The 23797-nt window shown below is 57.3% G+C and overlaps 2 protein-coding genes across 2 annotated transcripts in view; both read left to right on the forward strand.

The window, feature by feature from the left end:
* Positions 1–1923: 1923 nt before the first annotated feature.
* Positions 1924–6919, forward strand: LOC147346595 (uncharacterized). Its single transcript, XM_086371200.1, has 5 exons — positions 1924–2204; positions 5255–5395; positions 5570–5652; positions 5892–6067; positions 6202–6919. Exons 1-5 carry the CDS (start codon positions 2155–2157, stop codon positions 6394–6396), a joined length of 645 nt encoding a protein of 214 aa, XP_086227326.1. The 5' UTR covers positions 1924–2154; the 3' UTR covers positions 6397–6919.
* A 7074-nt stretch (positions 6920–13993) lies between these two features.
* ITPR3 (inositol 1,4,5-trisphosphate receptor type 3) overlaps positions 13994–23797 on the forward strand; it is a 68270-nt gene continuing 58466 nt past the window's right edge. Inside the window, exon 1 of the mRNA XM_086371201.1 lies at positions 13994–14346. Coding sequence (XP_086227327.1) covers positions 14258–14346 — 89 coding nt within the window. The 5' untranslated portion in view covers positions 13994–14257. The remainder of the gene's footprint in view (positions 14347–23797) is intronic.

Consider the following 23797-nt stretch of genomic DNA (forward strand, 5'->3'; position numbering starts at 1 on the left):
CTGCTGTCTCCCGCGCTCCGGCAGGCCGGCTCTGCTGTTTCCTGCCCTCTGGCCTGGCGGCCCCTGCTGTCTCCCGTGCAGTTTACTGCGCAGGCGCAGCCCGCTCCTGCCTCAAGGCCTTCGCACTTGCTGTTCCCGCTGCAATGCCGGCTTTGCTCCTAGGAATTTGCACGACTCACTTCTTTACCTACTTGACGTCTTTCCTTTGCTGTCACCTTGTTAATCACCCCGTATAAAGAAAAACCATCTCTCTCTTCCACGCCACTCCCTCTCTGCGCCCCTCCTCTGCTTCACTTTTCTTCAGAGCACTTCCGTCATCTGACACATCATGTGTTTAGTTTGTTTATGCGCTTGTGGCCTCTCAACTGGAGCGTGAGCTTCCCGAGGGCAGGCACTGGGGGCGGTTTTGTTTGCTGCTCTGTCCCCAGGGTCTAGAGCCTTACTAGTACCTTCCAAGCACCCTTACACAGTGCTTAAATGAATGAACGGAGTGAACGCAAAGCCCCTCCAGGACTGAGAGGTAGGACGGGAATGGAGAGAAGGTAGGACTGTGAAGGGGAAGGGGGCGCCCGAACGCACTTCTGGAAGGGCCAAGGTCCTGGCACCGCCTGGAGCGTGGAGCCGGCGCATCCGCCCTCCCCAGACCTCTCGCCCCAACCTGCTGGCTGGGACCCTCCTGTTGGCAGTGCCCTGCCCTACCCGCCAGGCCCCGAACATGCCACCCCCAGTCTGGGCGAGTGACCAGGCCTGAACAAAGTGTCCTTTCCCCTTTGATAAGCTGCCTCCTTCCAGGGGCACTCAGGCCAGGATACGTCCTGCTGCTCAGGAAGTGCCTGAAGGCCTGGGTGGGCCCCTGGAGTGGGCACTGGCTGCTGCAGCAGCCACCCTGCCCAGAGGCCCAGCAGAGGAGCGAGGGCAGTAGCCGGGGGAACCCCTGCCCACAGCCAGCCCCAGCACGCACCTGCGCCTTCTTCCTTCAGCGGAAGCCTCTTGAGAGCCTTTTGGGTACACAGCTGTGAGCAGGGGGCCCTGGTGGGCACCGGCGAGGGAGGGCAGAGGCTGGTGACAGGCTTTGTCACACGTGGGGTGCTGGCCTGCCTGGGCCACTTTGCCCTGGGGACTGTGGGGCAGGCGGGGTGCTGGGGGGCATTTTACTTCTTGGCTCAGGGAGGAGCTGGAGATGATGTGTTTATCTGGCTTCCCTGGCCCCCCATGCCCCCTCCCCCCGTCTCTGCAGGTCTTTCCGTGGTTGACTGTGCCACCAGGAAGCTGTCCATGGCTTCTGATGATTGTCACCCTCTTCTTGAGAGCCCTGAACCCCGAGACCCCAGGATCTGACTCCCAGCCCACAGGCTTCGTTCTCGCTCAGCCCCTCCCCGTGAAGCCCTGTCCTCCCCGTGGTGCTGCCTTGACTTCCCCGTCAGCCCTGCAGAACCCAGGTCCTCAGGGAGGGGTGGAGCACAGTTTCTTCCAGGGAGGAGACTAACCCTCCCCCCTCCAGCCGCATGCACGCATCCTCGCGGGCACACACACTCGCACTCAAACACCCCCGGGCCCGTGCACCACCACCCACACACACCTCTCCAGGTTGCTCACCCATCCTGGGGCTCAGGGCCCAAGGGCTCCTTGGCCTTCACTGTCACAGACGGGCCGGATGGAGCTGAGGCAGGTGCAGAGGCCCAGGCCCTACACTCTCAGAGCCCCAGTCTTTGAATCTGTAGGATGGATGCTGCCTCAAAGTCTCCTAGTGTCCCCCGGGCCTGTAACCTGTGAGATCCCAGGTAGCACAGGGAGAGGGACCTGTTCTGAGATGTCACCTGAGCTCAATCTAAAACATGGCCCCTTTGGCTCTCTTCCCAGGGAGAGGGGAACTGTGTCCTTCTCCCCTTGGTTCTGAAGGGCCATGACTGCCTCCATCATCAGGTACCGTGGGAGTGATGCTCTGTGACTGCTGAGGCTGAGTTAGAGAAGACCACCCAGGTTCCACCTCTTCCCTCTGGGATAAAGCAGCCCCCCTGTAAGAAGTCAGAAGCCACGTGGACGGGGTCCCATCTGCAGCTCAGGGGCGCTCCCCCTGCTGGCCGTGCCGGGAACAGCTGTCGTGCACCACCAGCCCACGAGCCTTGTGATGACTCCAGCCCCAGCTGGCATCTGATGGCAATCACACGGCAGACCCCCAGCAAGACCCACCTTCAGGAAGCCAGGTACTTCCCGAATCCCTGACTCACAGAACTTTGAGCAAAATGAAATGGCCGTTGTTTCACACGACCAGGTTTTGGAGAATTTGTTAGGTAGCAGTAGTCATTAGAACACTGTGCCCAAATATTTCTCGTCTTCCCTTAGTCCTCTCCCCAGCTTGTCTCTCAGGCTGAACCTGCTTGGACTGGACTCAGAGCCCTCAGAGATGGCGGCCTGGGGTCTGAGAATGCAGGGGGAGCTGGGTCAGGCTACCCACCCTCCCTCCTGTACCTGATGGCAGTGATCTGCCAAGATCTGATTGTGAGCCTCCGGGCGGCACCTCCACCGGGTCCCTCCTGTTTGGCCAGGACAAGGGCTTCCCTTGTGGCTCAGATGGTAAAGAATCTGCCTGCAATGCGGGAGACATGGGTTTGATCCCTGGGTTGGGAAGATCCCCCAAAGGAGGGCATGGCAACCCACTCCAGTATTCTTGCCTGGAGAATCCCCATGGACTGAGGGGGATTCAGAGCCCCCATGGAATCTGCGGGCTACAGTCCATGGGGTCGCAAAGAGTCGGACACAACTGAGCGACTGAGCACATTCACATACACAGAGTGTTCTTGATGCCTATCTCTGTGCCCAGCTGGCTCTCAACCAGGCTCAGCCCTCAGCCTGTGGCACCCCTGTCTCCAAGGCTTGGCCTCCTGTCCCTGTCTGTTAACTGAACAAGGCAGGAGCCTTGGATGGTCCGTCAGCAGGGCTCAGAGCTACAGGAAACGGGCCTGGCATGTAGTTGGGGTTTGAGGCCAGCGGGGGTGAGAAGGGCACATCAGAGACTGACCCGGCTCCCCGAGCTCCCCAGCAGGGCTGGGCTCCACAGTGGGAGCTGGTCGACATCACCGCCATGCCTGCCTCTGTCCCTTCCCTGCCTCCCCTCTCCCGTCCTCTATTGGGGTTCACTCTGGTCACCTCTATGTATGTGTGTGCCCTTGAATCTTTGTGTCCTGGGGAACCCAAACCAAGACTGAGATGTCCAGGTGAGGCCTCACTGAACTTACAGAGTTAACATGATGGGGAGCCAATAAGAGAGCATATGAAATAAAATCAGCAATGACAGCCTGCCTCTGTTAAGCGCCCTCTCTGTGCCAGGGACTGGTTGCAGGGCCTTATGTCTGTTACCTCACTGAACGCTCACCACCCTCCTCTGTTGTTTGGTGCTTCATCATTTCCCTTGGCAGGTAAGCAATCAGATTTAGGGATGTCATTTGTTCCAGGTAAAGAGCTAGGAAACGGCAGGTTGGCCTGGAGAGCTGGGGCTCTGATTAGCAGTGGTCCCTGTGGGCAGCCCCGCAGAGGGCAGAGGTCCTGGGCAAGAAGTGGGGCATTTAAACTTAACCTTGAAGGACGAACAGATGTTGGGAATATGGGGAATCCTGGAAGAGGCCTCGAGCCTCAGTTTCCTTGCTGTCAAGTGGACATAAGGACCATAGCTTTCTTAGGGCCATTTGAAGGTGACATGAGCTGACAGAGACAGAGAGGGACCGCAGTACGTGTTCAGTGAGTGCTCATTCTTTCTGCTGCTGTACGGGACCAGTGTTTGCTGCAGGTATGGGCCTGGCTGCAGGTCTGAACAGGTTCCGGAGGCAAGCTTCCAGCTCCCACTCCAGCACTCGGGCCCAGAGGGGAGGAAGCTGGAGGAGCCAGAGGAAGTGGATTAGTCCGGAACCCCTGAATTTGGATTCTCACTCAGGCAGCCTAGCATATTCCTCCTTTAAAGGACCCTACCTTCTCTGGTTCCCAATTCTCGAATCTCCCATTCCTTACAACCTGGAAGTCGTCTCTGCTGTCTAACCTCTTTCCCTCCTGCTGTGCATTTTGTCTGTTGGGACAAGGGGGAACTAATGAATCATGGTGGTTGGCGCTGAAATCTGCTGGAATTAGGGTAGGTGCAGCCTGTGTGTGGCCCGCAGACGGTGGTGCCCAGAGGCAACCTGGCCCTGGTGCGGAGGCCCGCCTGGCCCAGGATGGAGGGAGCCAGGCCGGGCCCCTGGAAGGTGGAGTCGGAGGAAAGAACTAGGTGGCAGCCGGAGGTGGAGGCTGGAGGCACAGGCCTTAGTGGAGTCCCTGTCCCAACTGCAAGGGTTCCCCCCCTCCCCCGCCCCCGGCTACCACTGAGGAGGGGTTTGGGGCAAGGTCTGCAAGGGCAGAGAAGCCGCCCTCTGCCTGGAATCTCCGAGAACAGAGTCTTTCCAGGCTCCCTCTCTGGGGCCCTCTGCAGCCTGAAGATGGAACCGTGGGCTCCGGGGCCAGGCCAGCCTGAGTGCAAGCCCAAATTCTGTCACTTGCTAGCTGTGTGACTTTCGGTGGATCTCTTCACCTCCCTGAACTTTCTTCATCTGAAAAACGGAGACACTTTAGTGGCTGTGCAACCTTTACCAAACTCTTCAGTAACAGAATTTCCCTTCCCTGTCCATCAGCTATTTGTCTCCTTAGCTACGGTGAGCCGCAGCCTCCTCACCTATAAAAGGAGGATGGCAGGCTAAGAAGGAAATGGCAACCCACTCCAGTCTTCTTGCTTGGAGAATCCCATGGACAGAGAAGCCTGAAGGTCTACAGTTCATGGGGTCGCGGAGTCGGAATCCACCGACGGGCTAACATGCACACACAAGCTTAAGTGCGCTAGTGCACCCAGAGCGCCACCTAGGGGTGGACACGAGGGGTCAGCAGTGGGTGGTGGTTTTTGTTTCTCTTTCTGCCCGGCGCCCCCTGCCCCTGCCGCCCCTGCTCCTCCTGCTCCAAGAGCCTGGCCTTGGGGGGCCTTCCTCTCTGCGCCCCCAGCCAACCCTGGACAAGGGCTGAGGGCCGGCTGAGGTGCTGGGGACACTCCTGGGAGTGGCTACGTTTACAAAGAGGGTGTAGAACAACAACAGGGCCAGGCTGAGAGGGAGCTGCTGGGCTTGGTTCTGCCAGCCCCAGCCCTTTGTCTGCTGGGGGTCAGGGGCTGGGCGGGAGCCGGGCGCCTGGTGACCAGGCTTCTCAGGCCCTCAGGGGACTCTCACTCTCCCGCCCTGTGCAGGGCCCTGCACGCAGCACAGATTTCATCAGTGCTTGTTGGGTCCCGGACTCAACCCTCCTCACCGGAAAGCTGCTCCGAAGGCCCGAGGCTGGGCTTATTCACTGCCAACCAGGAGACTGGCTGCCAACGCAGGAGACGCAGGTTTGACCCCTGGGTCGGGAGATTCCCCTAGAGGAGGGCGTGGCGACCCACTCCAGTATTCTTGCCTGGAGAATCCCATGCACAGAGGAGCCTGGGGGGCTACAGTCCATGGGGTCGAAAAGAGTTGGACACGACTGAGTGTGTGCGGGCACAGACCAGGAGACCCTCTTCCAGGGAGAAGCCTGCCCAGCGTCAATGGTCCAAACCCGGGGGGTTTCTGCAGCGTCGGGCCCTCAGCCTCAGGACTGCCTTTGGAGGTTCTGTATCTGGGTGGGAGTTGGGGCTGCCCTTCCTTGAGTCTCGGGCAGGCCCAGGAGCTGGATGGGGGCTGGGAGGAAGAGGCTGATGGCTGGGCCTGGAATCCCTCCTCTCCCCTGCCCCAGCCCCCGGCCGCTCTCCATCTGGCCAGCAGCTCCCCCGCTGCCCCAGGACAAGGGCCCCAGTGTCTGCTCCCTTCCTGGGCAAACAGCAAGCCTTTCTCTCCCTCTCCCCCTAGAGCGGAGTGCCTCGACCATGACCTCTCCCCGCCCCCTCCAGAGGGCATGGCACGCCCCTTGCTGCGCGACCTCTTCTGAATGCTCCAGAGACAAAGGCTGGCAAGCCGGGTGCAGGAGGGGGTCCTGTCTGCCAGGTTCAGCCCTCAGCCGGCCCCCAGGCCTCCGTCCTGCCAAGGTGGGTGTGGGGCGCAGCTGGAGGCAGGGCCCAACCCAGGTGGACTTGACATCACCCCACTGTCTCCTGCCAGACAAAGGCTGCTCCTGCCTGGGGCTGGTCCCAGGAGGGTTTTCACACTGCTTTCTCTACAGGCTCACCGCGTTGACATGAGCTCACTCCTCCAGACCTGCTTACCTTGCTGGCAGGTGGAGCGTAAGGGCCTGGACAGTTTCCCCTCACATGGCAGGGCCCCCTCCCCGAGCCTGGAAAGACGCAGAACTGCCAGAGGCCTCCCTCTTCTCCCGGGCTCCTGCCAAGGTCCTGACCCGGGCACCGAAATAGGGTAACCTCAGAGGGTAACGGGGAGCTGTAATCAGACAGCCTCCCCTGGAGCCTCCGCCACCCTCCAGTTCTGACTCAGAATGATAGGGAGCGAGTGCAGCCCAGCCCTGCACCCCTTACTTCCTCCTTCTGGCCAGTGGCTACTCAACAGCTGATTATTCTACTGGGGAGAGGACATGGAAGTCTGCTTTGTGGATAAAATCTTCTGTCTTATAAACGTCTCTCCTCCTAAAAATTCATGTTGATATGGTGTGTGTGCGTGCTCAGTCGCTTCAGACGTGTCTGACTCTGTGTGCGACCTGTGGACTGTGGCCCGCCAGGCTCCTCTGTCCATGGGATTCTCCACGCAAGAATACTGGACTGGGTTGCTGTGCCCTCCTCCAGGGGATCTTCCTGACCCAGGGATCAAACCCACATCTATTACATCTCCTGCATTGGCAGGAGTGTTCTTCACCACTAATGCCTCCTGGGAAGCCTTAATGTATGGCAGAAACCACCGATTAAAAATAAATACATTTTTTAAAAAAAGTCCCTTCTTTGGTCATCCTATTAAACAAAATTCCCCTATTAGGTTGTCATTTCTTTAGATTTATTGGTATTTATTGAGAACCCTGAGGACTATGCCAACAAGAACAATTATAGAGATATTTGCTGCTTGAGCTAAATGTTTTACAAAGTAGTTACTTATGTCATCAACAGATACTCTCCATTCATCGCCCCGCTCTGGATCCACTGTCCGCTGTTCCGTGCTTGCTCTGTGTGCTGAGTGGCTGGCCTCTGTGGCCTGAGTTACCCAGGATCCCTTGTCCTCTGAGCCAGCGGGAGGCACTGGAAAGAGACCAGAGCACTGGAAGGGGGAGAAGGTCAATGATTGATCCATTGGCCGCTTTCCAGGCCTGGACTCTCTCCGGTCACTAGCTCCCGGGAGCTGCACCACCTCTGGCTGAGCCCTGAACCCTGCCTACACCTCTCTCTGCAAGTCCGTCCACTCACTTGCCTCTCTTTAATCACCCACTGGGGACGTGGGGCCAGTTTCCTGCCAGGATCTCAGAAACACAGCTCTCTATTTTTACTCCACACGCAGGGACACTGAAGTCCAGAGAGGCGGGCCAGCTTCTCTGCAGAGGACTGCTTGGGGCCAGGACCCCGTGGTCATGCTCCAGGACTTTTGCTTTTCACAGTTTGTCCAGGGAGGGGTTGCCTTATCTGCTTGCGAACCCTCAGGGCAGAGGAGGAGGAAAGATCAGGCCCCTTGGATTCAGGTCTTCAGAACCAGGGGCTTGGTTCTCAAGAGGCAGTTGAGCAGAAGGAGGGGATCACTCTCTCTTGTGGGACCAGGGGATGGGCAGCCACAGGCTCTTTGATCTCCGTCTTCCCCAGGCGGGGACCGCGCGTTCGGGTTAGCTGGCTGCATTCCTCTGTCCGTTTCCTCTTCAGTCCCTTGCCTGTGGTCAGTGGTCAGTGAGTGTCTGAAATGAATAGATATGACATTAAAGGCTGGGAGGTGGGGGTGGAGGATGACCAACAGAACAAGTTCTGTCTCCTTCCAGGCGCCCTGGGAGGTTCAGCATGTGAGTGTGTGTGTGTGTGTGTGTGTGTGTGAAGTCTGGCCAGGCGGGCAGCCCTGGCTGTGGCTGAGTGGTTGTTGAGGGCTGGGGTGCCCGCCCAGGGCAGCTTATGGCATGGGGAAGGAATTCTCTGGGAACCCCGGCAGGCGTTGGGTGGGGTGCCCGGCTGACCGGGCAGGGTGGCTGCTGCACTGAGTCAGCCCTTCTGGCCCAACTCTGCCTCCCCTCCCGGCCCGGCTGCTATGTCAGGGGCGAGGGCCCGAGGAAGCCCTGCAGACGGCCTCTTATCGGCCCCAAACCCTGAGATGGCACTGCCAGCATGGTGATGGCCATCCTGCACCTCGCAGGCCCCGTCAGGGAGGACCAGAGAAAGCTCCAAGAACAGTTGACACCAGGGGTGAAGTCTGGGAAGGTGGTGTGAACTCTGGCTACAAGAAGGAACCCGGGACTCGCAGAGGTCTGGACCCTCGGCAGAGTCACATGGCAGAGCTGGGGAGAAGCCTAGAAAGGCAGTTGTGGTGGTGGGGAGGTGGGGAGCATGCTGGTGACAGGGCCTCGGAGTCAAACATGGTGGCCCCTTCCTCAGCACAGCCCCGAGTTCCTTCTGAGTCCGGGGAAGGGTCTGAGCACCACCCCCTGGCTTCCCTCGACTCCTCAGGTCTGGATTGGATGCAGGATGGAGGTGGGTTCCTGGAGGTCTTTCTGAGGGTGCTTGGAGCTTGCAACTAAGGGGCTAAGAATTTGAGCATCTTTAGTTTTGGTTATAGGTTAAACATCCACATGGTCCAAAATTCAAAAGGTAAAAAAAGATATGCTAAGAAGGAATTCCCCATCCCCCCAATCTAGGCCCAGCGCCTCAGTTTCCCCTCCTGGAGGCGCCTGCAGTCACTGGCTCCCTGCGAATCCTGAGTTTGGGCTTTCTGACCCGAGTGTCCCATCCTCTCTATTTTCCTTCTAGAAGAGGACCCCTTGGGAGGTGGTGCTGGAGGAACCCAGCCATGGAGGTTAGGGCCTGAACCAGGCAAACCAGTTGCCAGGAGGATGGAGGCAGCCTCCTTCCTGGGCTTAATCTTTGTCCCAGCTTCAGGTCATCCCACTGAAGCCTCTCAGGAGGGGTCAGGCCCATCAGTTCTCCTTTCCAACCACTTACAGCATCCCTGGAAGCTCCCACCTCCTGCCTGGGGATCTGGCAGTCTGATACCCTGAGCCAGGGCTCCCACAGTCTCGTATTATTTCTCAGATTTATTTATTGATTTATTTAAAAGTTTTTATTTATTCTGGCTGCACTGGGTCTTCTTTGCTGTGAGCAGGCTTTCTCTGGCTTCGGAGAGCAGGGGCTCCTCTTCCTTGCGGTGCTCGGGCTTCTCACTGCGGTGGCTTCTCTTGTTGCACAGGCTCTAGGGTGTGTGGGCTTTAATCGCTGCAGTGCATGGGCTCAGTAGCTGCAGTTCCCGGGCTCTAGAGCACAGGCTCAATAATTGTGGCACATGGGCTTCGTTGCTCCATGACATGGAGGGTCTTCCTGGACCAGGGATCAAATCTGTGTCTCCTGCAACGGCAGGCAGATTCTTTACCACTGACCCACCGGAGAAGCCCTCCTGGAATAACTTTTATACTCTCCCCATCCTCCTCCTCTTTGAGAGTTCAATTCTGCATAGATTTTGTGAACACTTGCTACATGCCAGGCCCGGTGGGGACACAAATTAATGCAGACACAGCCTCATCTATCTAGGAACTCATGGTCTAATGGGGAAGGCCAAAAGGGAGAGAGAGCATTACAATTCAAGATGGCCCCAATCTGTTCTCTGAGAGTGGGGAAACAAAAAAATTTCAGGCTAAGAAGCCTGACAACAGCAAGTGTTGGTGGGGGCATGGCTCAGCAGACATACTTCTAGTGACCCCATGCTGCTACTGCTGCTGCTGCTGCTAAGTCATGTCAGTCGTGTCTGACTCTGTGCGACCCCGTAGACGGCAGCCCACCAGGCTTCCCTGTCCCTGGGATTCTCCAGGCAAGAACACTGGAGTGGGTTGCCATTTCCTTCTCCAGTGCATGAAAGTGAAAAGTGAAAGTGAAGTCGCTCAGTCGTGTCCGACTCTAGCGACCCCATAGACTACAGCCTACCAGGCTCCTCTGTCCATGGGATTTTCCAGGCAAGAGTACTGGAGTGGGGTGCCATTGCCTTCTCCAAGTGACCCATGAGAAGGTGACTTAGAAAGGACTCTTTGGAATGTAATTCATCAACTCCTAGGAGATCGAACTGCACCTTCCCTGAGATCCAGCAAGTTCACCTTCTAAGTTCTCACTCCGGAGTAGAGTTTTTAAATCCCACACTGAGATCCAGAATACACATGCCACTCACGATACAGGACTTTCATCGTAATGGTGACCCCGAAGACTCGTGATGCTGGTTATTTCCTAATCAATTTTGAGTTTTAAAAAGTGCTGATCTTTACCCTTTCAGCTGATTTCAGGACTCATGAGTATGTCTGAGTCCATAGTGTGACCCACACTGCCCTAGAGACACTCAAGCGTTTGCACAAACAGGCAAGAACGTCCACTGCAACGTGGCTGTAGCAGCCCAAACCGAGACAGGGCTTTCGTGGCCACCGACCGATACACAAACCAATCGTGATGTGGGCAGGAAGTGGGCTGTCACTCTGCTCCATGTGCCAGAGTTTACACTCGAGGTGACACTATTTACTCAAAATGTAAAGCCCTGCGGAGAGATAGCATACATTGTTTATGGATGCATCTGTACCTTTTCAAGTGTGAAAACTGCAGGAAACAATATTCCCAAATCAGGGTTCTCTCTGGAGGGGGAAGGGAGAGCTGGGTCAGGGCCCAGGGTAGATGGGGAGGTGTATGTAGGGACAGAGGAGCCTGACGGGCCACAGTCCACAAGGTTGCAAAGAGCTGGACACAACTGAAGCAACTCAGCACGCACGTACCCATGTAAGGAACCTCAACTGAATTTTTTTTTTTCATTTTTTAACTGAATTGTTTAGTTAAAAAAAATATATGTTGGAACTAAATTTTGCAAAATATGAAGATTTGACAAAGTTGGAGGATAGGTATAGGGCACTAACTCTCTTTTCAATCTATTATTTTAAATGTAATCTTATTTCTGAAAATATTTCATAATAAGACTTAAAAAATTGCTGCTCTGGGTATCAAAGAAGGAGAGTTCCTTCTGACCGTAGGAATAGAAAGCAGGGAGTGGTGGAGTGGGAGTGGATGTGGTCCTGGGGAAACGAGGTTGAACGCACTCGGTCCTTCTTAACCGGGGGTGGGTGGGGGGTGGTGGTGCTGTGCTTTATCCCACTGCCCCCACGTGTTGGAATGGTATCCTCCCCCTTTAATGTATGGAAATGGAGGCTGGGAGACCGGCCTCTGGAAAAGTGGCAGAACTGGGCCTCGATCCCAGGCCCATGAAAATCAGCCCGCGCAGTTCACAGCACCATTCTGGAGCAGCAACCTTTGTGCCTGCCAAGGGGTGGGTGGGGAGACAGGGTCTGGTGTGCTGAGCTGAGTCCTGTAGATTTGATCATGTGGGTGATGAGGAAACACAAGGTGGGCGTGAACTCACTGCAGCTATATCATCAGTTTCTTACATTTTATTATTTTTTAACCAACTGAACCTTTCTTTAAACAAACTACTTCAGAACCCAGATGCATAAAAGCGCTTCCATTGGAGATGATTTCTAAGAGGCAGGTGATGGGGTGGGGGTGGGGGGTCTGAAGCCCAGCGGTGTCTCCTTTGGGAACACGGGATGGGTGCTGTGGTCCAGAGGAGCACCCAGAGGCAGTGTGTGTGTGGCAGGAGGCTGCCGGGGCATCCCTCCCAGGGCTTCTCAGCCAGATGGCGGTTGCTCTCCCCACCTCTGAGTGCTCTTGGTTGGTGGAGGGACAGAGGATCAGAGTACTCCTGACCTGGGGGTGCAGGGGGAACCAGTGGCAGGTGCTTTGGGCAAGGTAGGCCTGACCTCCACTTGCAGGCTGTCAGACCTTGGCCGAGTTATGGAACCCTCCATTTGAATCTTAGGAGAGGAAGGACATGGATCCTCGGATGTGGCTGGGGCAAGGAAGGCACACGTCCAGAGTGAAGCCGCTGGAGCGGGTGTTTCCAGCGCACTCCTCTTCATCATCACTGTCTGGGGCAGGGGACTAGGCAACTGGCCTGGCACAAGTGGGCCCTTGACAAATGCTTGTGGAACAAATGCGTATGTTTCCGCTCTGTCTGCAGGAAATGCAGTGGAGTCCTGACTTCTGGGAGCAAGTGAAGCTGTTTCAGGGGCTGGCCCTTCCCAGCTGGGCTCCGGGGACAGACAGCTGAGGCTCCAGTGTAGCGCCAGGCCCTGGAGAGAGTACTGAGCCAGGCGGTCAGGAGCTGGGGGTCAAGGGTAGGGTTGCTGGTTCCAGTTGCCATGTACGGGGCTGTGTGACCTAGAGGTTTGTTTCTCCTTCTCCAGGATTTGCTCATCTCCTTTTGGCAGAGTGGCCAGGGTGAGGTCTTTCCAACTGCAATTTGCAACTCATTTGGTACATTTAACAGAGCAATTTAGTGGTTCACAATCAGTTTTAAAAACCAAAATGAAACAAAACAAATAGAACAGAAAATATCAGAGTGCAATCACAGGTCATAAGGGTAAGTATTGTTTTGTGAAACTATTGTTTTGCTTATATATAGATGAAGGTGCCGACAGGTCTGAGGTAAAATTGATTTGCTATTGTGGGGTCCTGGTGAAAAGACTGGAAAATACTGAACTCAGCAGTCCTGGAGGCGTCCTCCTCTCCCACATTCTAGGGGTCTTTGTGAAAAAGCCACAGGTCCAGGGGCTCCTCACTCTCTCCCCCTGGGTCAGCAGCTGTCTCTTGGCTCCTCGTAGTTCATCCCTCCGGGGTCTTTCTCTCCACCGCCAATCCCCAGCTTCAATCCTCAGCCCCCTCCTCCCTATCGCCCAGGGATAAGCCTCCCCCTTCCCAGGAAGTCAGGGTGGGGGTGTCGGAAGGGAGTAAACGTGATCGAATGGGTGGCACTGGGCACTCTATCACAGAAGCTAAGATAAAAGGACTAGGAAGCAAACACCGCAGCGCCCGGGGACAGAACAGAAAGCAGGCGAGCTGGGGACGGGCGTTTGAGGGGAGGACTTCATGAACAAAATTTTGCTCAGCGGCTACACCATAGCGGGTCACTCCCGGGGCGGGGGTGGCGGGGGGGCTGGCCCTGGTCTGGTCCTCGTTGGCGCTCGGGTGCGCAATTAACCAGCGAAGGTAGTTTTCACTCCTGCCCTCCTCCTTCCCCCCTTAAAAGAAAAGAAAGAAGAAGCCAGGAGTTTTGGAGCCAACTCCTGGAGAGGGAGCGGCTGAACTGATTCGGAAGTTGGATCTCTTTGTACACAGGAATGCGGCGAGAAAAAAACAAAACCCACCCCATTGCTTCATTTCCCCTCCAAGCCCTAGCACTTTCTTTTGTGCAATGAAAAGGCTTTTTACGTTAAGAAAAATGAATCCCGATGTGCTCTGCGAAGGAATGAACGCGCCTCTCCGCGCAAGACGGCTCTCAGCTGGGAGCGGAGACGGTGCGGTGGCCGCAGGGCGGCCGCAGCCAGGGCGCTCCTGGGCACGTCCTCCGGGCGCGGTTCAAGGGAGCGCGCGTGGGGCGCCCGGGCTCACCCTTTCGCGGCCGCCCGCCCAGCCCTCAGCGACTCGAGGGCCGAGTAGACGTTTCGGCGAACCTCGAGGGCGGAGAGCTCCCTCTGGGCCTCCCAGGGATGGCGGCTCCGGGAAGCTGGCCGGGGACTCGCCGGAGCTGGAAATCTGTCCCGGCAGCCGTGGGGATCGCGCGGGGCTGGAGGCCGCCTTGGCGTCCGGGAGGCTGGGCCCGGACGCGCGAGGGGCGCGGGAGGCGGGCCGCCGCACGTGGGTGCCGGCGGGCGGGCCGGGGGGGCGGGGTGTGGCTTCCCCGCCTCCCGGGCGAGATTTGCATGTGTGTGCAGCTGCCCCAGACTTCCTGCTCCTCTGCGCCGCAGGTAGGCGCGGGCCGCGCCGGGCGGGCGGGTGGCGGGTGTTCCGAGACGCGGGCACCTCCTCACCCGGACGCCACCTCCGGCTCCCCGGCCGCGCCGCGCCGCCTTCCGCTCCGGGGGCCACCAGCCCGCCCCGGCTGCGACGAGCGCCCGGCTCCGAGGTGGGGGCGCGCCCCGCTCGGCCTCGCGGGTCGTCTCCGCTTTCCGCACCGCGCCTGGTCGCGCGCCCCTGGGCGCCTCCACCGCCCCGGCTCCCCCGAGGGCCGCAGCCATGAGCGAGATGTCCAGCTTCCTCCACATCGGGGACATCGTCTCCCTGTACGCCGAGGGCTCCGTCAATGGCTTCATCAGCACTTTGGGGTGAGCGAGCCGAGTTCGAGGGGGGCGCGGGCGGGGAGGGGGCGCGGTGGGCCCCGGTGCCATTTGCGTGCGTTCTGCTGCTGCCTCCTGCCGTCAGGGGACCTGGTCGTCCCCCAGCTTGAAGGAACAGGGGAGCGGCTCGCCTCCTTTTAGAGAAAGGAAGTGAAATATTTGCCTAGGTAGGAGTCGGGCGCCCCGCCTGTGTTGGCAGGAGGCGCCCCCTTCGCGAAGCCTCCACCCTTGCACGCTTGCCTTTCTTCCCCAGAGGATGGGGCGCCTGGGACTTCCTCTGCAGGTGGTCCCTATGCGGGAAGGCAGGTGGGTGGCCGTGGCGGTAGTCGGGGACAGGCATCCGGGCCTGGACGTGGCCGACTTTGGAGCGAGGCGGAATCGTGGTGGTGGTGATGGTGAACGGGAGGGCCAGGAGCCCGGGGCCGTCTAGTTACCGACCTGCCGCACCTTCGGAGGGTCGCACGTTTTCCTCCGAGCTCTCTCCTGCCCCGCTCCCTGTCTCTAGGAGTCTCTTCCCCGCCCTCTCCTTCCAGGCGTCCCAGGTCCCGTCAGGCGGCCCCTTCTCCCCGCCTCTCCCTGGCAATTTCCTGCGCAGCTCATCTGGCGCCCCTGCGTCCCTGGTCCCAGGATCTCTGGAGCACTTTGCAAACATTAATTAATTCTGGCCGCCACCCCACAGGGTCTGGACGAGCAAGGAATCCGTTCACGTCCCTGGAGAGGGCCAGGCCCGGAGCTGGCATAGGGCAGGGAAAGAATGAGAGGAAATGGGTTTATCTTCTGAAGGGCAGTTGAGTGAGTCGCTGGGGCGGAGGGGAGAGTGGCTCCTGCACCTCTCCAGCCCCAGGGTGGGGCCTGTTACCTGTGTCACGTTTTACAGTCTGCGGACTTGTGTTAAATGGTCTCATCTACCACACCCAGCGGTTCTTTAGGATGAACCCACCCTCTTTGCTGACCCAACTCATCTCGACGCCAACTGGCTACAAGGTGCCTTCTCCCCGGGGGTTTGGAGGACAGCCTTGGCACCCTCAGCCCAGGGCGAGCTGACCCTGAGCTCAGGAGGTGGGAGTCACCTGGCTCCCTTGGTGTCTTGTTGGGAGTTTAGCTTTAGTCGTGTGGGAAAGATCTCGAGGGTGGGAGGGCTGAGTCAGCCAAAGGGGGATGCGGACTGGGAATTCTAGCATACCTCAAGCCTTATCTCAGCACCTCCAGGCCTTCCCAGCCCCCTCTCCGTTCAGATGCGGACTCCCTAGCCCTTCGACCTCTCCCCGCCAGTCTCTTCTCTTGTTCGGTTTCCCAGAGGATGGGAGTGGGTGAGGGCACGGTGAGCTGACCTCCCTCAGAGAGCAACGACTCTTGGACTGCCCCTCTAGCCAGGCTGCCCGGCTGGCACGGAGTCAACACCTCTGATAACCAAGGGAAGGAGCAGAGGGTGTGGCAGATGGTGGAAGCCTCCTTTCTGCTGTCTGGACAGGCCCAGGGCTTTGGAGAAATGACCATCTTCTCTGTTGCCCAGTGTTAGGGCTAAGCCCCCAGGAGGGCTTTTTCAGCACCTGTGACGTCTAACAGAATCAAGGGAAATTTTTGGCGGGGCCGCACTGTCTGGCAGGTGGGATCTTAGTTTCCTGACCAGGGACCCATCCCACGCCCCCTGCAGTGGAAGCGCCCCCTGCAGTGGAAGCGGGGAGTCCCAGGCACTGGACCACCAGGGAAGCCCAAGGGAAACGTCTCCTCCTGCCGTTCACACGGGCCTCATCCCCTTGCCAGGGATTCCCTCTATTGCTTCCTAACAGCTCCTTCCCGCCCCAGCCCTTCCTGCCCCAGGAAGCAGCCTCCTGCTCGCCAATCTGATTCTGAGGCTGGGCCTGTGACTGCCAGAGCGCTTCTGCTCCAGGGGCTGGTTCCCAGAGCACCCAACTTGCCGCGACGCCTGCACGCCCGCCCGCCCTCCCAGACGGCACTCTAGCACCGGCATGTGCTGGCCCCAAATCAATTGTCTTTTTTTTTTTTCACCTCCTCTTCACACCCCCGATGCACCACTTGGACTGAGATTCCTGGAACCTTGGCCTGTCTCTTTACCTTTGTTCCTGTGTTGCCCCCGCCCTTCAGCCAGTCTCCACCTGGGTAAATCTGACCCACCCTCTCAGACCTGGTGCAAAGCGCTTCCTTTGTGAGATCCAGCCCCCCACCCCCAACCAGGGCAGAATTAACCGCTTTTCCCTTGTGCGTCAAACTACTTTGTACAAGTTCCTCTCCGATGTTAACTGTATTGTTTGACGCTTTATGATTAGTTGGAGGTTTCTCTGTAGGGCCTTCTAATGCTGGGCACTCTGCCAGGACTGACTGATTAAGTATCCCATTCATCCAGTCCGGCACTGTGCTGGGCACATGCTCAGAGCCAAACTCAAGGGAAGAATGATTTCTGAACACCGCAAAGCATGGCCACTCGAAGTGTGGTCCTTGGCCCAGCAGCATCTGCATCACGGAGAGGTTTGTTAGAAAATACATAATCTCACACCCGAGCCTGTACCACTAAATCAGAATCTGCATTTTGAGCCTAAAATTTAGACATTTGGTGTCTAAAAGAGAAGCATCACTCTCTGATTCTCCCTCTGCTCCATCCTCGCCGGAATCTTTCTGCCTCCATCCTCAGCTCTGGTCCCCCTTTGCCTTCACCCTGGCTATTGGTGCCCGTATCTGCGCACCCTGGAGGGTGATTTGATTGAGTTCCCAGGCGATCCCAATGCTTGGTGCCCAAGAGGTGCCCAATGAGGGCTGGAGGAAATGAATTTGGTGAAGACAAGGGCAGCCTTGGTGGCCAGTGAGGCTGCTCAGCTGGGAGGTGGGAAGTGCAGGCACTGGTGGAGGAGGGAGTCTGGGGCAGCCTTCAGATTCCAGCTGGGCTCTGTGAGCCAAGTGGAGGAGGCCAATTAGAGCCGCCTGGGTAATTAGAGCTCCTGGTGATGATTGTACATTAACTCTGGGTTGGAAGGACGGGAGGGGTCTGAGGAGTGGATCCCGGAGCAGGCTGAAACCTCGGGCAGGAAGGGAGAGCAGGCCCATGCGTGTCCTTGGCAGGAGTGCATGGCCAGGACACTGCCTCGTGCCGCCCCCCCCACCCCACCCCAGGGTGGGAGGCAGCAGAGGTGGAGGGAGGCCACTGCCCGTGAAGGATATACTGTGGCTTCTGGCAGTGGCTGTGGGGAACTGGCCCCGAGTGCGGGATGGGCCCCTTGGGTCTCACATGCAGTTCCCTGAGGGTCTACTTTGAGTGCCCAGAGGAGGGGCCCCCAGACCCTTTCAGTAAGCTGGGGAGTGTGGGTGGACTAGGTCGTGCAGTTGAGGCCCGGAATGGGTCAGATTGCCTATGGCTGGGCCTTGGAGCACCACTTGGGGTCAGGGCCTCTGGACGTGTGTCACTCAGGGCTCGGTGATCACAGGGGCTGTGATCTGCTTTTCCAGGAGGGTGGGCCTTGGAGGTCAGGACCCAGGAAGGCGGAGGTCAATGTGGAGGAAGCCCCGGGTCTCAGGGTCAGGACCTGCTTTGTCTCTAACTGGAGGGGTGATTTTGGCAAGGCCCTGCCTCTCAGAGTGTTTCTATCTCCATGATTATCCTCTACGGTGCTCTGTTGCATCTGAGAATCCCTGTGTGTCTTAAAACCCAGTTCCAGCATGGGTCCAGCATGTCAGACCAACTGTATTAACGCTTGTAGGGGTGGGGTCTGAGGCCTGCTCCTTGGTCTGGAAAGCCCATCTCTTAGTTTTCATCAGACCTCACTAAGTCATTCAGCAAACATTTAATGGGCACCTACTATGTGCCAGACACAGTTCTAGTCATTGGGGAATCAGTAACCAAGACAGAGTCTGGCCTGTTCTAGTCTGTACAGTGGAGAGCCCGGAGAAATGGTCCCTAAGAGCCCGTTGAGTCTTAAGTCTCTGAGACACGGGTAATTCCAGGAGGGGGCGCTGGCCTTCCCGTGCAGACTGAATTCCATGGGCAGATGTCCGAACTGCCCTTGGCTTTCATTTAATTGTGATTTCACTGGAATGAGACGTTGGACTTACCCCTGTCCTAAGGTAGGGTCTCAGCCTCCTCTAGAGCAATCCATACAACCCATTGTTTTTGGGAAAATACATATATATTTTTTCCTTTCTTAATTAAAACTTTTTTGTTTTTGCTGTGCTCCATGGCTTTCAGGATCTTATTTCCCCTACCAAGGATAGAACCCCAGGCCCCGGCAGTGAAAGCGCCAAATCCTAACCACTGGACCACCAGGGGATTCCCATACTGTTTTCTCCTGATTAAAAAATAATATATGCTCCATGGAGAAAACTTGAAAAACTAAAATAAAAAGTTATCTGCAATACCACTGTGATTATCTTGACAGCCTCTATATGGACTTTCTAGTCTTTTATGCACCCACAAATAAACATGTACAAAATGGTCAAACTGCACATCTGGCTTTGTATGCTGGCTTTCTGGGGAGAATACATTAAGCTGTGTTTTTCCCATGATGTACCCATGACGTACCTCACTTATTTAAGCAACTCTAGTCTTGGGCATTTGGCTTGTCTGTACATTTCTTGCTATTCTACACAATCTTCACTGAACATCCTAGTCCCTACATGCCAGAACACCTACTTGTCCAGTTATCCTCTTGGGACAGGTTCCCCGAAGTGGAAGTCCAGGATCAGAGGGAAGGCACACCTTTTTTTTTTTTCTGTTCTGAGTGGCGTGTGGGATCTTAGTTCCCTGACCAGGGATTGAACCTCAGGCCTTCAGTAGGGAGAATGTGGAGTCCTTTCCTCCGGACCACCAGGGAATGCCCAGGCACATCTTTTCCCTTGCTGGCTCTCTCTAACTCTGACGGTGGAGGTGGTGATGGAGGAGGAGGAGGAAGCTGGGACCCAGTGCCCCAGGGATGCTCACTTCACATCACGAGTCTGAGAGGATTGCACTAGGGGTGTGGGGAGTAGGGCCAGTCTCTGCCCTCCAGGCTGGGCCAGGTTGGGCGTGGTGGCCATGATGGGGAGGGCTGCAGTGGAGAGGAGTCAGTGTGGGGGTGGCCCAAGGACAGAATCAGCTCCAAGGTCCAGCCTGGGGCTCCAGGGACCTAGCTGCCTGCGCCTCCTGGGCCCTAAAAGAATCCTGCCGTAGCCAGCTGCTCCTGCTCTGCCCTGCCCTACATTCCTGACCCACGTCCCCTCCCCTCCCCTTCTTGGCCCCGTGAGGCTGTGGGTGGGTGGGGCAGAGGCTTGGGCTGGGGGTGGGGTGATATGCTGGATTTCAGGGTGGGGTCACGACAGCTTTCTGTCCTTCCTTTGTGGGGAGGCGTCTGTGTTTCGATTACTCCTGAGCAGATATCTCCTGCAATCCACCCCCAGGCCTGCTCACCACGCTTCACCCATGTGGAGCTGGGGGGCTCCTCCCTGGAAGTAGGGGCTGTGAGAGAGGAGGGAGGGAGGCCTCTGGGGGGAGGGGAGGAGAGCAGGGCCCAGATCTCCAGTAAGTTCATCACAGGCCCCAGCTCCGAGCCCCCACGTGTGTCACCCTGGTCCCGCCCAGGGTGGCGGTGGTTCCCAGCATTTGTACCTGCAGCCTTCTGCGTGGCGGACCCCTGGGGAGGTGGGGGGTGACCCAGCAGGAGTCCGCCACGGCTACTGGAGAAGAGGCTGCAAGATTTTCCACACCAGGGCAGAAATGAGGCTGGGTATTGACAGCACAGTGGACCTAGGGTGTGGTGGGACCGGGGCTTGGAGAGGGGGTACACATTGCACTTGGGGAGATAAGACTGTGGGGACTCCTGGCTGGGGACTGAGCAGGGGAGTGAAATGATCACAGTGTGTGTAAAGGTGCATATTTGTTTGGCTGGCAGGTGGGCAGAGCCAGAAGAGACAGTGAACATAAATCTTAGCCCAGGGGCAGCTGCAGGTGTTTGAGGCAGACACCTGTGCATATTTGGTTCACAAATCCCTCTCCCATCACTCAGCCAGCCAGCCAGCCATCACCGCCTTCCTCCAGCCTGCAGGAGAGCCAGCTTTCCAGGATCTGAGTCTAGACATAGGGTGACGGGGGTGACAGGTCATGAGAGGGAGAACTCGGTCTGTGTCTCAGAGATGCTGCTGCTGCTGGCAATGGGTGGACTTTCCCAAGTATTTACAGCTCTGGTCTGTGCTGTCCCTTTGACCCCTTACCACCATCTGGAGGCATATATAAAATTTATAAAAGCAGGGAAAGGGACTTCCCTAGTGGTCGAGTGATTAAGACGCCACACTCCAGTGCAGGGGGCACAGGTTCGATGCCTGGTTGGGGAACTAAGGTCCCTCGTGTCTTGCAGTGCTGCAAAAAAAAAAAAAAAAAGAATTATTTAGAACACATATATCCACCACTGGACTGCAAGGAGATCCAACCAGTCCATTCTGAAGGAAATCAGCCCTGGGATTTCTTTGGAAGGAATGATGCTAAAGCTGAAACTCCAGTACTTTGGCCACCTCATGCGAAGAGTTGACTCATTGGAAAAGACTCTGATGCTGGGAGGGATTGGGGGCAGGAGGAGAAGGGGACGACAGAGGATGAGATGGTTGGATGGCATCACTGACTCCATGGACGTGAGTCTGAGTGAACTCCGGGAGTTGGTGATGGACAGGGAGGCCTGGCGTGCTGCGATTCATGATGTCGCAAAGAGTCGGACACGACTGAGTGACTGAACTCAACTGAGACCTAGTGATTGTTTACATTTTGCCATACTTACTGTGCTTATTTTTTTATTGAAGTGTTTCATGGTAAATTACACGCAGTGCATGTTTTCGCCTCTACATCCTTCATTTTACATTCCTAAGAAATAGGCTATGTTCCTGTGTGACCGCAGTCCTGTCATCACACCAGTTAGTAATTTCCGAATAGCATCCAAGGCCGGATCCATAGGCCAAGCCACTCCATTGTTCTCAGTCTGGCCTCGACCACCGGTGTCTTTAAATTAGGATCTGATCTAGGTCCACGTGTTAATTTGATTCACAATGCCTCCGGAGTCTCCTTTAATCTGAAGCAGCGCCTGCTCCCATTTCTTTCTTCCTCACCCTGATGGGGAGGCTATAGACAGTCTCCCTTTGTGGAGTCATCAGGGCTGCCCCGCAGGGTCTGAAGCTGGGTGGCCTAGGCCTCGGGGCTCCCCTGCGAAGGCCCCTCCAGCCTCAGTTATTAGGCAGGTTGGACAGGCCCAGAGCCCATGCCCTGGATGGAGCGCAGGAGAGAGGCCTGGGGGTGGGCTGGGTGGCCCAGGGTTGCCTGTCTTCTGTGCCTTTTCTCAGCTCTCTTGTCTCTCCTGCTCCCCGTCGCTCTTCTCCTTGGCCTAATAGAGACCCCAGGACTTGCCAGAGCCTACCCACCCCTGAGAGCCAGAAATCCAGGCCTGTGGGCAGAGGCAGTGCTTTGAAAGCTTGTGCCCTGGCCAAGGGTCTTTATTTCTGTCTGGTCAGGTTTAATCACATTTGCTGCCTCTGTTCCTTGCTGGGGAGACTCTTGGGGTTCCCCAAGAGCCTGAGTTTGTGGCTTGCTGTCCTTTCTAGACATAAGCTCTCTGAAAGGATGAGCCATGCTTATTTTGAAGTCCATATACTCTGGTCCCTTTGGTGGCTCCGGGTGGATCCTTGGTAAAGAAAGACGTGTAGAGGTCAGGTTTATGGGTATTTTTCTGCAAAGATGCAGAAGTGGACTGCTTTTCTCTGATGAGCCAGGGATCCCAGCCAGTGAACCTGGGTTACTTGCCCAGCATTCCTCCCCACCCACACCAGTGGATGTGACTGAGTATTTGGGGAGGGGGAATCCAAGGCCTCCATCCACCACCAGTCGATCCCAGTGTTCTGACAGTGCCTGCTTTGGGAATGGCCTACCGTGGGTCTGGCCTAGATCTGTGGGGTGGTGGCCAGTGCCCTGGGCTGGGGAGTCAGGAGATCTGGGGTCTGGAACTCGCTGTTCCTTTAACCGTGCGTCCTGAGCTCCTTGGTCTCCCCCTGCACCTCTCTTTCCCAGGCTAGATCAGGGAGGGGCTGTCTAGGGACCCTTGAGGGTCTCTCCAGTCTGCAGGCCTCTTTCCTCAGCTGCTTCTCTGATAGTCACTTGCACCACTTCTAGCTCCTCCTCCTTATCTAATCTTTCCTGGCAGCACTGACCCACCCCACTACCTTTTCCACGGCTTCCACCTAATCTCAAAGTCCACCCTGGGCAGAATGGGGCCTATGCCCCTGGATGCATCTGCCTTTCTCTCTTCCTTCCCAAGGTCTTGGGGTGCAGGCCCTGGAGCATTTTCAGGGCAGCACCCTCCACATCCTTCTAGAGCAGAGCTGTCCACTAACTCCTGTTCAGAGGGTCCACGGCAGGCCTGCCCACCGACTTGCTGCCGGACCCTCCCTCTCCTCTCACCCCCTCCCCTTGCCCACCCTGCTGATCCCTCCTGGGCCCTGCATGGTGCAAGCTCAGACCCATCTTGTGTCTCCCACTGTCCTCAGTTGGCGAGAGTGTAGGACGCAGCTCCTGTTCTCACAGGACTCAGCATGGTGGACAGGAGCTTCCAGAGGGTGGGGACCACACCCAGCGTATCATCCCTTCACAGTAAAGTTTTGTGGGACTGATGGAGACCTAGATTGTACAAATGCCATCAGCTACCAGCTGCGTGGACCAGGTGGTTCCTTTAACTCTGTGAACCTTACTGGACTGTGGTAAGAATGGGATGAGGTACTAGGTGTAAAAACGATTTATAAAGTAAACGTGTTCTGCACAGTGGAGCGTCGGTTCTTCTAAAGTGATCTTGGCTGAGGCGCCCCCCCCCCCCCACTTTAGTTGTTGGGGACGGACAGGGAACTCGCAGGAGCGGAGGTGCGGCCGGCCTTGGAGGTGGCAGGACGCGGGGGCGGGGCGGGGGGGAGCAGACAGAGATAACAGGGCTGGCTGAGCGCGGGCGGGAGTAGGCCATTCCCCAGCCCTTGGACGGGGATGGAGGCGCCCAGGCAGGGAGGGGACGGGGAAGCGAGGGGCAGCTTCTCCCAGGAGAGCCCGGCTCTGGTTACGGCGCCAGGTGCGCATCGGAAGCCGGACACCTGTGACCAGACTAGTACAGCCCACACAGATGCCCCCACCTTGAGGGAGAATGGGGGGGTACGGCCGGGATGTGGGTGCCACCAGTGGGAAGGGCTCCCCCGGGGCCGCCCCTCGCGGGCTCCCTGGCTGGGGAGGAAAGCGCGGGCGCTGGCGGCTCGTCCCCACCTCTTCGCGCCCGCCTCCTGCCGCCCCCGGGGGAGCCTGGCCCGGGCCCAGCGTCCTGGCGGCGGCTTGCAGTGGGAGGCAGGCTGGGGCGAGGCCGCGCTCGCATTCCCTCCGCGACGCGGTTGGGGCGACGGCCGCACGCGGGGAGGCGAGTTTCGTTCCGCGGCGGGGGCGGGGCCGGGG

The sequence above is a fragment of the Bos grunniens genome, chromosome 23 (assembly GCF_055505025.1).
Source record: "Bos grunniens cultivar Pamir isolate PY7600 chromosome 23, Bosgru_T2T1.0, whole genome shotgun sequence".
Taxonomy (NCBI): domain Eukaryota; kingdom Metazoa; phylum Chordata; class Mammalia; order Artiodactyla; family Bovidae; genus Bos; species Bos grunniens.